General features: G+C 52.3%; 1 protein-coding gene across 3 annotated transcripts in view; it reads left to right on the top strand.

Annotated features, from left to right (window-relative positions):
- The window catches only part of SLC39A11 (solute carrier family 39 member 11), an 86,017-nt gene that overhangs the window by 70,017 nt on the left and 2,303 nt on the right, over positions 1-13,697 (top strand). For all 3 annotated transcript variants that reach the window (XM_074554817.1, XM_074554815.1, XM_074554816.1), the window contains 2 exons: positions 11,418-11,478; positions 13,247-13,405. In XM_074554817.1, coding sequence (XP_074410918.1) covers positions 11,418-11,478; positions 13,247-13,405 — 220 coding nt within the window. The remainder of the gene's footprint in view (positions 1-11,417; positions 11,479-13,246; positions 13,406-13,697) is intronic.

The raw sequence follows: 13,697 nt of genomic DNA, 5'->3' as shown, positions 1-13,697 counted from the left end.
TTGGGAGGAAGGGGATAATGAATCTGGAGAAACGGGAGAAAAGGGATGATAAACCTGAAATGGAGCTGGAAAAAAAATGGGAAGAAAGGATAATAAAGGTGGAGCAGAAATGGAGAAACAAGAGGATGGGAAAATAAATCTGGAGTGGAGCTGGGAGGAACGGGAGAAAGGGGAAAATGAGCCCGGAGGAACGGGAGGAAGGGGAAAATGAGCCCGGAGGAACGGGAGGAAGGGAAAATGAGCCGGGAGGAACGGGAGGAAGGGAAAATGAGCCGGGAGGAACGGGAGGAAGCGGTGACAGAGCCGGGGCTGGGCTGCGGGAGCTGCCGGGGCTTTGGCTCCTCTCGGTGGCCGCCCTGCTCTCGGCAGCTCCTGCTGGCTCCGCCCGGCTTCTGCTTTTCCCTGGGATCTGAGGCCTGTTCTGGCTCCCGAGGAGAATGGGATCGGTTTTAGGGAGAAATTCCTCCCGGTGCAGGTGGGGAGGGCCCTGGGGCAGCTTGGGAGGGGTCCCTGGGTGGATCTTTGAGGTCCTTTCCATCCCAAACCATTCCATGATTCCTGCTGAAGGATCTGTGGGGTCCCACAGCTGATTTGGGGTCCATCCAGGTGGATTTTGGGTCCATCCAGGTGGATTTTGGGTCCATCCAGGCGGATTTTGGGTCCATCCAGACGGGATTTTGGGTCCATCCAGGTGGATTTTGGGTCCATCCAGGCGGATTTGGGTCCATCCAGACGGATTTTGGGTCCATCCAGGCGGATTTGGGGTCCATCCAGGCGGATTTTGGGTCCATCCAGGTGGATTTTGGGTCCATCCAGGCTGATTTTGGGTCCATCCAGGCTGATTTGGGTCCATCCAGGTGGATTTTGGGTCCATCCAGGCGGATTTTGGGTCCATCCAGGCGGATTTTGGGTCCATCCAGGCTGTCCAGCCCTTTCTCTGTCCATGCTCAAGCTGTGCCCCACAGAGGCACATCCCAAACCTTCCATTCCCATTCCCTGTCCCATCCCAGAGCCCAGGGAGAAGAGCAGGATCCTCCAGCTTTACTCCCTGGGAGTAAAGAGCAGGATCCTCCAGCTTTACTCCCTGGGAGTAAAGAGCAGGATACTCCAGCTTTACTCCCTGGGAGTAAAGAGCAGGATCCTCCAGCTTTACTCCCTGGGAGTAAAGAGCAGGATCCTCCAGCTTTACACCCTGGGAGTAAAGAGCAGGATACTCCAGCTTTACTCCCTGGGAGTAAAGAGCAGGATCCTCCAGCTTTACTCCCTGGGAGTAAAGAGCAGGATCCTCCAGCTTTACTCCCTGGGAGTAAAGAGCAGGATCCTCCAGCTTTACTCCCTGGGAGTAAAGAGCAGGATCCTCCAGCTTTACTCCCTGGGAGTAGAGAGCAGGATACTCCAGCTTTACTCCCTGCTCCCCTCAGCTCTGGCAGTAAAAAGGCTCTTAACAAGGCAGCAGAGCTGCAAGAAAAAATGAGATTTTGGATGTGCTGGATCAGCTCAGGCATCCTGGGAATGCCTGGGATCTGGGAGGGTGCTGGGATTCCTCATCCTCCCCAGGATCCTGGGATTCTCCATCATCCAGGATCCTGGGCAGGATGGAGAATCCTGCTGATTTAGGAGGAATCCAGGCTCATTTTGCACCTCTCCAGGCAGATTTTGGGTCCATCCAGGCTGATCCCAGTTCGTCTAGGATCTTAGGATTCCAATCTTGCCCAGGATCCTGGGATTCTCCATCCTGCCCATCATCCCAGCTCATCCAGGATCCCAGGATTCTCATCTTGCCCAGGATCCCGACATTCCCACCCTGCCCATCATCCCAGCTCCTCCAGGACCCCAGGATTCTCATCCTGTCCATCATCCAGGACCCCAGGATTCTCATCCTGTCCATCACCCAGGATCCCGGGATTCTCCATCCTGTCCATCACCCAGGATCCCGGGATTCCCATCCTGTCCATCATCCAGGACCCCGGGATTCCCATCCTGTCCATCACCCAGGATCCCGGGATTCCCATCCTGTCCATCATCCAGGATCCCGGGATTCCCATCCTGTCCATCATCCAGGATCTCGGGATTCCCATCCTGTCCATCACCCAGGATCCCGGGATTCCCATCCTGTCCATCATCCAGGACCCCGGGATTCCCATCCTGTCCATCATCCGGGATCCCGGGATTTCTCCATCCTGTCCATCACCCAGGATCCCGGGATTCCCATCCTGTCCATCACCCAGGATCCGGGATTCCCATCCTGTCCATCATCCAGGACCCCGGGATTCTCCATCCTGTCCATCATCCAGGACCCCAGGATTCCCATCCTGTCCATCATCCGGGACCCCGGGATTCTCCATCTTGTCCATCATCCAGGACCCCGGGATTCCCATCCTGTCCATCACCCAGGACCCCCGGGATTCCCATCCTGTCCATCATCCAGGATCCCGGGATTCCCATCCTGTCCATCATCCAGGATCCCAGGATTCTCCATCCTGTCCATCATCCAGGACCCCGGGATTCTCCATCCTGCCCAGGATCCCGGATGATGGAGAATCCCAGGATCCTGGGGAGGATGAGGAATCCCAGCACCCTCCCAGATCCCAGCATTCCCAGGATGCCTGAGCTGATCCAGCACATCCAAAGTCTCATTTTTTTGCAGCTCTGCTGCCTTTGGGACATTCCCACCCTGCCCATCATCCCAGCTCCTCCAGGACCCCGGGATTCTCCCATCCTGTCCATCATCCAGGACCCCGGGATTCCCATCCTGTCCATCACCCCGGGACCCCGGGATTCCCATCCTGTCCATCATCCAGGACCCCGGGATTCCCATCCTGTCCATCACCCAGGACCCCGGGATTCCCATCCTGTCCATCATCAGGATCCCAGGATTCCCATCCTGTCCATCACCCGGGATCCCGGGATTCTCCATCCATCTCGGGATTCCCCTCCCGGCCCTTCCCGGGATTCTCCTGCGTTTTCTTTGCTGCCACCGGGTGTTCGGCTCCGCTCCTGCGCCGGGATGCTCCGGGAGCTGCGGCGGGATCAGAGCCCCCGGGCGGGATTTCCACACGTGGGGAGAACACACGGAGAGGCCGGGAATGGGAACGGGAATGGGAATGGGGATGGGAACCAGATGGAGCTGGAGCTGCTGGGAGCAGCATGGGCGGGATTGGAAAGGGACGCACAGGGGACAGGCAAATCCTGAGTCTGCCCCCTCCCAAATCCTGAATCTCCACCTTCCAAATCCACAGGATTCTGGAACTGGTGGCAGGGAAGGATCCTGGTGCTCTTGGCATCCTGGTACCCCTGAGTCCTGGCATTTCTGCTCCTGAATCTGCATCTTCCAAATCCCAAATCTTCCCCTCCCGAATCCTAAATCGGCATCTCCAAAATCCCAAATCGGCACCTCCCGAATCCTGAATCTGCATCTCCAAAATCCCAAATCGGCACCTCCCGAATCCTGAATCTGCATCTCCTGAGTCCTGAATCTGCATCTCCCAAATCCTAAATCGGCATCTCCAAAATCCCAAATCAGCATCTCCAAAATCCCAAATCTTCCCCTCCCGAATCCTAAATCGGCATCTCCAAAATCCCAAATCTTCCCCTCCTGAATCCTAAATCGGCACCTCCCGAATCCTAAATCGGCATCTCCAAAATCCCAAATCGGCACCTCCCGAATCCTGAATCTGCATCGCCCAAATTCTAAATCGACATCTCCCAAATCCCAAATCTTCCCCTCCCAAATCTCAAATGTGCATCTCCGAAATCCTGAATCTGCATCTCCCTAATCCCAAATCTGCATCTCCCAAATCTTCCCCTCCCAAACCCCAAATCTTCCCCTCCCAACCCCCAGGAGCCGTTTCTGTCTGCAGGAGCCCATCCCTGTGCGAGCACACAAAACCCAAGTCTGACTCCTACAGAGCTTTGCTGCTTCTTGAGGATTTTTTCCTAAAAATCCTTCACATTTCCAATGGGAACAGGTTTGCTCCAGGCTCTCTGTGGGTGCAGGGGAAAATTCAGATTTTTGATGGAGCAGATTTACCTTGGGGGTGCCCAGCTCAGCCTGGTGTGGCTTCCCATGGCCCATCCACCCCCATGCTCAATTTCCTGCATGAAATCTCAGTTGGGACAGAGGGGAAAGGAGCAGGAGTGAGCAGGGCAGGGATGGAAACAGAATTATTCCCCCCTGGATGTGCTGGGGATGTTCCTCCAGCCCACACAATGGGTTCCATTCATGCTGGGATCTGCTGGCCCACGGATTTGTTTCCTGTCCAGCAGAGGAGCCCCGGCCTCGCAGGGCTTGGAAAATGTTATTGCACGGGACAGACTGTGCCTCCCACGCTGGGTCTGTCAGCTGGGGAAAAAGGGGAAAAAAAGGAAAAAAAAAAAGGAGGAAAAAAGGGAAAAAAAAGGGAAAAAAAAAGGAGGAAAAATAAAGGAAAAAAGGAAAAAAGGAGGAAAAAATAAAGGAAAAAAAGGGGAAATTGAGGAAAAAAAGAGGAAAAAAGAAAAAATGAAGGGGAAATAAAAGAAAAAAAAAGGAAAAAAAGAGGAAAAAATAAAGGGGAAAAAAAGGGAAAAAAAGGAAAAATGGGAAAAAAGGAAAAAATAAAGGAAAAAAAATAAAGGAAAAAGGGGGAAAATAAAGGAAAAAAAGAGGAAAAATGAAGGAAAAAAGAGGAAAAAATAAAGGGGAAAAAAGGGAAAAAAGGAAAAAATGGGAAAAAAGGAAAAAAGGAAAAAATAAAGGAAAAAAAATAAAGGAAAAAAGGGGAAAATAAAGGAAAAAAAGAGGAAAAATGAAGGAAAAAAGGAAAAAATAAAGGGGGAAAAAGGAAAAATGGGAAAAAAGGAAAAAATAAAAAGAAAAAAAATAAAGGAAAAAAGGGGAAAATAAAGGAAAAAAGAGGGAAAAATGAAGGAAAAAAGAGGAAAAAATAAAGGGGAAAAAAGGAAAAATGGGAAAAAAGGAAAAAATAAAGGAAAAAAATAAAGGAAAAAAGGGGAAAATAAAGGAAAAAAGAGGAAAAATGAAGGAAAAAAGGAAAAAATAAAGGGGAAATAAAAGGAAAAAGGGGAAAAAGGAAAAAAGGAAAAATGGGGAAAAAAGGAAAAAATAAAGGGAAAAAAGGAAAAAAGGAAACAGATAAAAAGGGGAAAAATGGAAAAAAGGGAAAAAATTAAGGGAAAAAATAAGGGAAAAAAGGAAAAAAGGAAACAGATAAAAGGGGAAAAATGGAAAAAGGGAAAAAATTAAGGAAAAAAATAAAGGAAAAAATAAATGAAAAAAAGGGAAAAAAAGGGGGAAAAAAGGGGAAAAAAGGAAAAAACCACGAAAAAAATAAAGGAAAAAAAAAGAGGGAAAAATAAAGGGAAAAAAAGAGGGGAAAAGGGGAAAAAAGAAAAAAAAGGGGGAAAAAAGGAAGAAAAGGGAAAAAAAAAGGTTTGATTAATGTGGGGAGATTGAAACCAGGCAAAACTGTTCTGCTGTGTTTTCTGGGGACGAATGGGAGCCATCGTGGCACAGGACACTGGGGGGTTCTGGCTCTCACAGATCTGGCTCTGGGAAGCAGCTGTGTAGAACAGGGCTTAACAGGGGAGCAGCTGCTTGGAACAGGTTCTGACAGGGGGAACAGGTAAGGAGAAGCTGGGGTGTTAAACCCTGTGTGGAACGGGGTCTAACAGAGGAGCAGAAGGAAGGAGAAGCTGGGTGTTAAACCCTGTGTGGAACAGGGTCTAACAGAGGAGCAGAAGGAAGGAGAAGCTGGGTGTTAAACCCTGTGTGGAACAAGGTTTAACAGGGGAGAACAGGGAAGGAACAGCTGTGTAGAACAGGGTCTAACAAGGTTTAACAGGGAAGCAGCTGTGTAGAACAGGGTTTAACAGGGGAGTAGAGGGAAGTAGAAGTTGTGTGGAACAGGGCCTAACAGGGAAGCAGCTGTATGGAACGGGGTTAAACAGAGGAGCAGCTGTGTGGAACAGGGTTTAATAGGGGAGAACAGGGAAGGAGAAGCTGTGTAGAACATGGTTTAACAGGGAAGCAGCTGTTTGGAACAGGGTTTAACAGGGGAGAACAGGGAAGGAACAGCTGTGTGGAACAGGGTCTAACAGGGGAGCAGAAGGAAGGAGAAGCTGGGTGTTAAACCCTGTGTGGAACAAGTTTAACAGGGGAGAACAGGGAAGGAACAGCTCTGTAGAACAGGGTCTGACAAGGTTTAACAGGGAAGCAGCTGTGTAGAACAGGGTTTAACAGGGGAGTAGAGGGAAGTAGAAGTTGTGTAGAACAGGGCCTAACAGGGAAGCAGCTGTGTGGAACAGGGTGTAACAGGGGAGCAGCTGTGTGGAACAGGGTTTAATAGGGGAGAACAGGTAAGGAGAAGCTGGGTGTTAAACTTGTGTGGAACAGGGTTTAACAGGGGAGTAGAGGGAAGTAGAAGTTGTGTAGAGCAGGGCCTAACAGGAAAGCAGCTGTATGGAACAGGGTGTAACAAGGGGAACAGGTAAGGAGAAGCTGGGTGTTAAACTTGTGTGGAACAGGGTCTAACAGAGGGGCAGAAGGAAGGAGAAGCTGTTTGGAACAGGGTTTAACAGGGGAGCGGGAGGAAGAAGCAGCTCTGTGGAAGAAGAGGGGAGAACAGGAAGGAACAGCTGTGTAGAACAGGGTCTAACAGAGGAGCAGCTGTGTAGAACCCGGCCGAACAGGGGAGCAGCTGTTTGGATCAGGGTTTAACAGGGGAGCAGAAGGAAGGAGAAGCTGGGTGTTAAACTTGTGTGGAACAGGGTCTAACAGGGGAGAAGAGGGAAGGAACAGCTGTGTAGAACAGGGTTTAATAGGGGAGTAGAGGGAAGTAGAAGTTGTGTAGAACAGGGCCTAATAGGGAAGCAGCTGTATGGAACGGGGTTAAACAGAGGAGCAGCTCCATAGAACAGGGTCTAACAGGGTTTAACAGGGAAGCAGCTGTGTAGAACAGGGCTTAACAGGGAAGCAGCTGCTTGGAACAGGTTCTAACAGGGGGAACAGGTAAGGAGAAGTTGGGTGTTAAACTTGTGTGGAACAGGGTCTAACAGAGGAGCAGAAGGAAGGAGAAGCTGGGTGTTAAACCCTGTGTGGAACAAGGTTTAACAGGGGAGAACAGGGAAGGAACAGCTGTGTAGAACAGGGTGTAACAGAGGAGCAGCTGTGTAGAACAGGGTCTAACAGGGGAGCAGCTGTGTGGAACAGGGTTTAATAGGGGAGAACAGGGAAGGAGAAGCTGGGTGTTAAACTTGTGTGGAACAGGGTCTAACAGGGGAGCAGAAGGAAGGAGAAGCTGTGTGGAAGAAGAGGGGAGAACAGGGAAGGAACAGCTGTGTAGAACAAGGCCTAACAAGGTTTAACAGGGAAGCAGCTGTGTAGAACAGGGTTTAACAGAGGAGGGAAGTAGAAGTTGTGTGGAACAGGGCCTAACAGGGAAGCAGCTGTATGGAACGGGGTTTAAACAGAGGAGCAGCTCTGTAGAACAAGGTTTAACAGAGGAGCAGCTGTGTGGAACAGGGTTTAACAGGGGAGCAGCTGCTTGGAACAGGTTCTGACAGGGGGAACAGGGAAGGAGAAGCTGGGTGTTAAACCCTGTGTGGAACCGGGTCTAACAGAGGAGCAGAAGGAAGGAGAAGCTGTTTGGAACAGGGTTTAACAGGGAAGCAGCTGGGTGGAACAGGGTTAACAGGGGAGCAGAAGGAAGAAGCAGCTCTGTGGAAGAAGAGAGGAGAACAGGGAAGGAACAGCTGTGTAGAACAGGGTCTAACAGAGGAGCAGCTGTGTAGAACCCGGCCGAACAGGGCAGCAGCTGTTTGGATCAGGGTTTAACAGGGAAGCAGCTGTTTGGATCAGGGTCCAACAGGTAGGGCAGGTCCGGGGAAAGGGCCCCGTGAGCTCCTTCCCACCTGCAGCCCTGATCAAACACCTCTGCGGGCGGCCCGGGGGCGGCCGTGATGCAATCGCAGCAGCCCCAAACAATCGCTCCTTTCAGGCACCGATAACAATCCCAACAGTATGGAAGGGCTGCCATGCAAGAATACACATGCACATTCTCCACCGCGGGGAACTGAAAGCCCGAGTGAAAAGGGGGCTTGTTAAGAATATGTAGCCTGCTTTCATAATCACTCCCTCAAAGAATGGGCCCTTGAAAACAAGGCTTTAGGCTTATAGAAGGCTTTCTGTGCCTTGACCTTGCAAATATGCAGAGATGCCAACTTTTTTTTTTTTTTTTCCTTTTTGCAAGTGAACTTGGAGTTTCTCAGCGTGGAGCCGGAGCAGTTGGCAGCAGAGGGGGGCAGGAGCTCCAGCCTGGGATGTTCCATGGGGAACCCCAACAGCAGGGCATGGATTCACCTTTTCTTCCCCAAAAACTGGGCTCTGCTGCATGGCAGGATGGGCCAAGGGCAGGGCAGAGCTCTGGGGGTCCTGTGTCCAGTTTGGAGCAGTTTTAGGGGATGTGGTTTTCCCATGGCTGTCACCAACCTGGTTTTACAGACGGGGAAGTTGAGGCAGAGCTGGGAAAGGCAACGCATCCAGTGTGTGTCGGGTGCTTGGTGCTTCCAAGGACACTGAGGATGTTGTAGCCACGTGGAGGAATCACCCAGGGGACATTTCTGTGCGGTGACAGAGCCTGGGGACACTGTGGCACATCCCCAGGCTGAGTCTGGTGGGATTTTTCCCTGGATGTGTTTCTGTGGGACCAGCTGAGGTTTGTAGGTTGGGGATGAGCTGCAGGTTGTCCTGCCCCATCCACAGAATCCCAGGATCATTGAGGTTGGAAAAGCTCTCCAAGGTCCAACCTGTGCCTGTCCCCACCTTGTCACCAGCCCAGAGCACCCAGTGCCACATCCTTGGGGTGGCAAAAATCCGACCAGATGGGATCTGAGTCCCCCACCTCTGTACCCCTTTCCCCACCTTTCTTCTCCTCTCTTTGGGACCCCAAACCCTTCACCCCATGGATTTTCGTGGTGGCTCATGGCTGTCCCCCGTGTCCCTGTGCCACCCGGGTGTCCCTGTGCTGTGTTTTTATCAATGTATTCCCTCGCTGCAGCAGCAGCAGCCGGGGGAAGCCTTCCAAGAGTCCGCACCTATTGCCGTCAAAAGGCGCCTTTGTTCCCCGGGCACAATGACACAGTGACACAAGGCGGCTTTGATCGCTGCTGCTGCCGCGGGGGAAGGAAGGTGTGAGCTGAAGGTGTGAGCTGAGCCCGCCCGAGGGAGGGGATGGCCCTGGGGATGGAGTGTCGGCGCGGGATAGGATATCCCTTGGGATGGGGTGTTCCTTGAGATGGGGATATCCTTTGGGATGGAGTATCCTTTGGGATGGAAATTTCCCCTGGGATGGAGTATCTCTGGGATGGAGTGTCCTTTGGGACAGGATACCCCTTGGGATGGAGTGTCCCCTTGGGATGGGGATATCCTTTGGGATGGAGTATCCTTTGGGATGGAAATTTCCCCTGGGATGGAGTATCTCTGGGATGGAGTGTCCTTTGGGACAGGATACCCCTTGGGATGGAGTGTCCCCTGGGATGGGAGTGTTCCTTGGGATGGAGTGTCCCCTGAGATGGGCATATCCTTTGGGATGGAAGAATCCCCTGGGATGGAGTATCTCTGGGATGGAGTGTTCCTTGAGATGGGGATATCCTTTGGGATGGAGTATCCTTTGGGATGGAAATTTCCCTTGGGATGGAGTATCTCTGGGATGGAGTGTCCTTTGGGACAGGATATCCTTTGGGATGGATGTATCCCTTGGGATAGGATGTCCCTTGAGATGGAGAATCCCTTGGGATGGAGCATCCTTTGGGACAGGATACCCCTTGGGATGGAAGTATCCCTTGGGATAGGATGTCCCTTGAGATGGAGAATCCCTTGGGATGGAGCATCCTTTGGGACAGGGGTGTCCCTTGGGACAGGACTGTCCCTTTGGATGTGCTGTCCTTTGGGATGGAAATATCCCAAAGGATATTCCATCCCTTGGGACAGCACATCCTTTGGGATGGAATATCCTTTGGGGCAGGATGAAGTGTCCCTCCTGCCCCTCGGGGGTCAGCCTGGGGGTCCCAATTCCCGCTGGGACCCCGATGGGGGGAGCTCCCCACGCTGTCCACACAGACCCCTCCATTCACAGCTCCCTCCCCGCTCATTTGTCGTGGCCAGGAGCAGCAATGGCTGCTTTGTGCTGAGCCAGGGAAGGAGGGGAAAAAACCCAACCCCGGAGCGCAGACAGCGGCTGCAGTGTTTGCCGGCAGGGATGGTTTTCCCCCTCCGTCCTCCCTCTCTTCGCTGGAATAATGTTTGTGATTGTAATGGCCTGTCCTGCCCAGGGAAAGCCCAGAGCCTCCCTCCCTTCCCCTCCCCTGCTCTGGAAACCCTGGGAGAAGTTTAAACAACCCCGAGAGGTTTTTTCTCACCGGGCTTATTTTACTCATAGGAAACGAGGGGGTGTAAAGAGGGAGCTGCCGCTGTTGGCAGAGCAGGACTGAGCTGGGAGAGGCTCTGGGGGTCACTCAGAGCCCAAACCCCCCCTGCTGGAGCCCCCCAGGGTGCTCCCACTCTTGGTGTCCCCCAGTGCCACCAACAGAGCCCAGAAAGGTGGAGAAATTGGAGAAATGCTCACAGGGTGGGACAGGGATGTGTGGGGAGCCCATGGCACAAACACGAACCCTGTTTGGTGCCTGAAATGTTCCCCCAAAATCCCAAACTCCTGCAGAGGTGGAAGGGAGGGAGGTGGATGTGCCAGCCATGCACAGCCCCAGCAAAAACCCAATTCTTCCCTGTGAGTACAAAATCCTTCCCTGGCAGGGTGGGGATGCCCTGGGATGGAATTCCCAGAGCAGCTGGGGCTGCCCCTGCATCCCTGGCAGTGCCCAAGGCCGGGCTGGAGCAGCCTGGCATAGCTGGAGGTGGCCCTGCCGTGCCAGGGGGTGGGATGGGATGGGATTTTAAATCCCTTCCCACCCAAAGCGTTCCAGGAGTCTGGGATTCCATGACTGGTGCACAGCCCTGCTCTCCCCTCTGCTGAGTTTGATGCTGGATTTTCCAAAGTGTTCCCTTTCCATGGGATGTGAGAGGGGGAAAAGAGGGAGAGCAAAAAAGAGGGAAAGCAAAAAAAAAAAAGGAAAGCAAAAAAAGAGGGAAAGCAGAAAAAGAGGGAATGTTGCAGCTCCCGGGAATCCTTGGGCTGGAATCCCTCCAGAGCCTCCCAGGACAAGCTCTGGGGGATGGAATTTGCTGGGATCCTGTTAAATCTGGGCACTGGGGCTGGGAGCATTTCCACTGAATCTTTAATCATGTCCCTTTTTCCCAGCAGCTTATCCCAGGCTGAGCTTTGTCCCTAACAATAAATAAATTGATCTATCTGTGCTTTTTTTTAGGAATTTAGCCATTGGGATTGGCATCCAGAACTTCCCAGAGGGCCTGGCTGTCAGCCTGCCCCTGCGTGGCGCTGGATTTTCCACCTGGAAAGCGTTCTGGTGAGCTGTGCTCCAGGGAAAGGAGCCTGCAGCAGCCCCTCGTGCCTCTGATCCTCCCCACATCCGTGGGACGGAGCCCGTGGGATGGGATTGCTCTGGGTCTGCTGTGTTCCTGTGGTGCTGCAGCTCTCCAGCACTGTCCTGCTCCTTCCACAGCTCAGATCCCAGATCCTGGATCCCGGGGGATGCATCCCTGATCCCAACCATCACATCCCAGAGATGATCCCTGATCCCAACCATCACCATATCCCAGAGATGATCCCTGATCCCAGCCATCACCATATCCCAGAGATGAATCCCTGATCCCAACCATCACCATATCCCAGAGATCAATCCCTGATCCCAACCATCACCATATCCAGAGATGAATCCCTGATCCCAACCATCACCATATCCAGAGATGATCCCTGATCCCAACCATCACCATATCCCAGAGATGAATCCCTGATCCCAGCCATCACCATATCCCAGAGATGAATCCCTGATCCCAACCATCACCATATCCCAGAGATCAATCCCTGATCCCAACCATCACCATATCCAGAGATGAATCCCTGATCCCAACCATCACCATATCCAGAGATGATCCCTGATCCCAACCATCACCATATCCCAGAGATGAATCCCTGATCCCAACCATCACCATATCCCAGAGATGAATCCCTGATCCCAACCATCACCATATCCCAGAGATGATCCCTGATCCCAACCATCACCATATCCCAGAGATGAATCCCTGATCCCAACCATCACCATATCCCAGAGATGATCCCTGATCCCAACCATCACATCCCAGAGATCAATCCCTGATCCCCACAGGTCACCCCATCCCATGATCCCTGAATCCCATGCCCTGAATCCCTGATCCCAACCATCACCACATCCCAGGGGATCAATCCCTGGTCCCCACAGGGCACATCCCAGAGATGAATCCCTAATCACAGTCATCACCACATCCAGGGGATGAATCCCTGATCCCAATCATCACCACATCCCATGCCCTGAATCCCTGATCCCAACCATCGCCACATCCCAGGGATCAATCCCTGATCCCAGCAATCACCACATCCCATTTCAGTGCTGTGCTGAGCTCCAGATCCTGCTCTCCTTTACTATTATTATTATTATTATTATTATTATTATTATTATTATTATTATGCCACCTCATTTTTCTTTCCCTTCAGGCTGCGTTACAACCCCACCTCTATTTTTCCCCTTTTCCCAGAGGTGCAAAAGCCAAGGGCACAAACCCTGGGAGCAGGAGCTGCGTTCCTGCCCCTGCCTTGCTCTGGGTGATGGATGGAGGGTGGGGGAGGCTCCCAAACTGCTCCAAAGTTTTGTTTTCCTTTCCTCCCACCCACCTCCTTCAGTGCTGGGAAGGGATTTCCCATGGTCCAGAGGGGTGGAAAAGAAAAAGGAGTGGGCAGGATGTGGCTTTATCCTGCTTGAGGCTGGGGCCAGGCTGGGATTGAGTTGTGCTGATTGGAAATGTTCCCTCTGCCTGGGAGCTGGATCCCCAACTCCCACAGAGCTGCTGGGGGCAGGAATTAGATCCTGCCTGGGAAACTCAGCTGGGAAATTGTCACAATTGTTCCGTCAAACCCTTTCCTGTCACCATAATCCAGGTGTGGCAGTGTCCGGCTCCCCCGGGTCACCGGGAACAGGGACACAGCGGGGATGGGGTGGTTTGAGCCCCCTGATCCCTTTGGGGTGGCTGTGCCAGCCCTGCCCCAGCTCTCCAGCGCTGTTGTGGCTGTTTGTCTGGCAGGTACGGGCAGCTGAGCGGGATGGTGGAGCCCCTGGCCGGGCTCCTGGGCGCCTTTGCCGTGGTGCTGGCGGAGCCGCTCCTGCCCTACGCGCTGGGGTTCGCCGCTGGAGCCATGGTCTACGTGGTGATGGACGACATCATCCCCGAGGCACAGACCAGGTGAGACCCCCCCTCACCTGTGTGAGGGTCCCAGTCACCCCTGGGAACAAGGAGGGTCCGTGGGAAGGGGGAGTTTGGGAGCAGAGGGGATTTAAACACCCAGCCAAGCCTGGGGAGTGGAGATGTGTGGTGATTGCAGGGTCCCAGGATGAGGGAAGAGATGAGGATCTGACTCCATGTTTCTGAAAGCTGATTTATTATTTTATTATATATACTATATTAAAACTATACTAAAATAATAGAAGAAAAGATTTCATCAGAAGGCTTGAAAGGAAAGGAATGGAATGATAAT

This window comes from Zonotrichia albicollis, chromosome 19 (assembly GCF_047830755.1).
Source record: "Zonotrichia albicollis isolate bZonAlb1 chromosome 19, bZonAlb1.hap1, whole genome shotgun sequence".
Classification (NCBI taxonomy): Eukaryota; Metazoa; Chordata; class Aves; order Passeriformes; family Passerellidae; genus Zonotrichia; species Zonotrichia albicollis.
The sequence above is the reverse complement of the archived record's forward strand: the minus strand, read 5'-3'. Positions and strand labels throughout refer to the sequence as shown.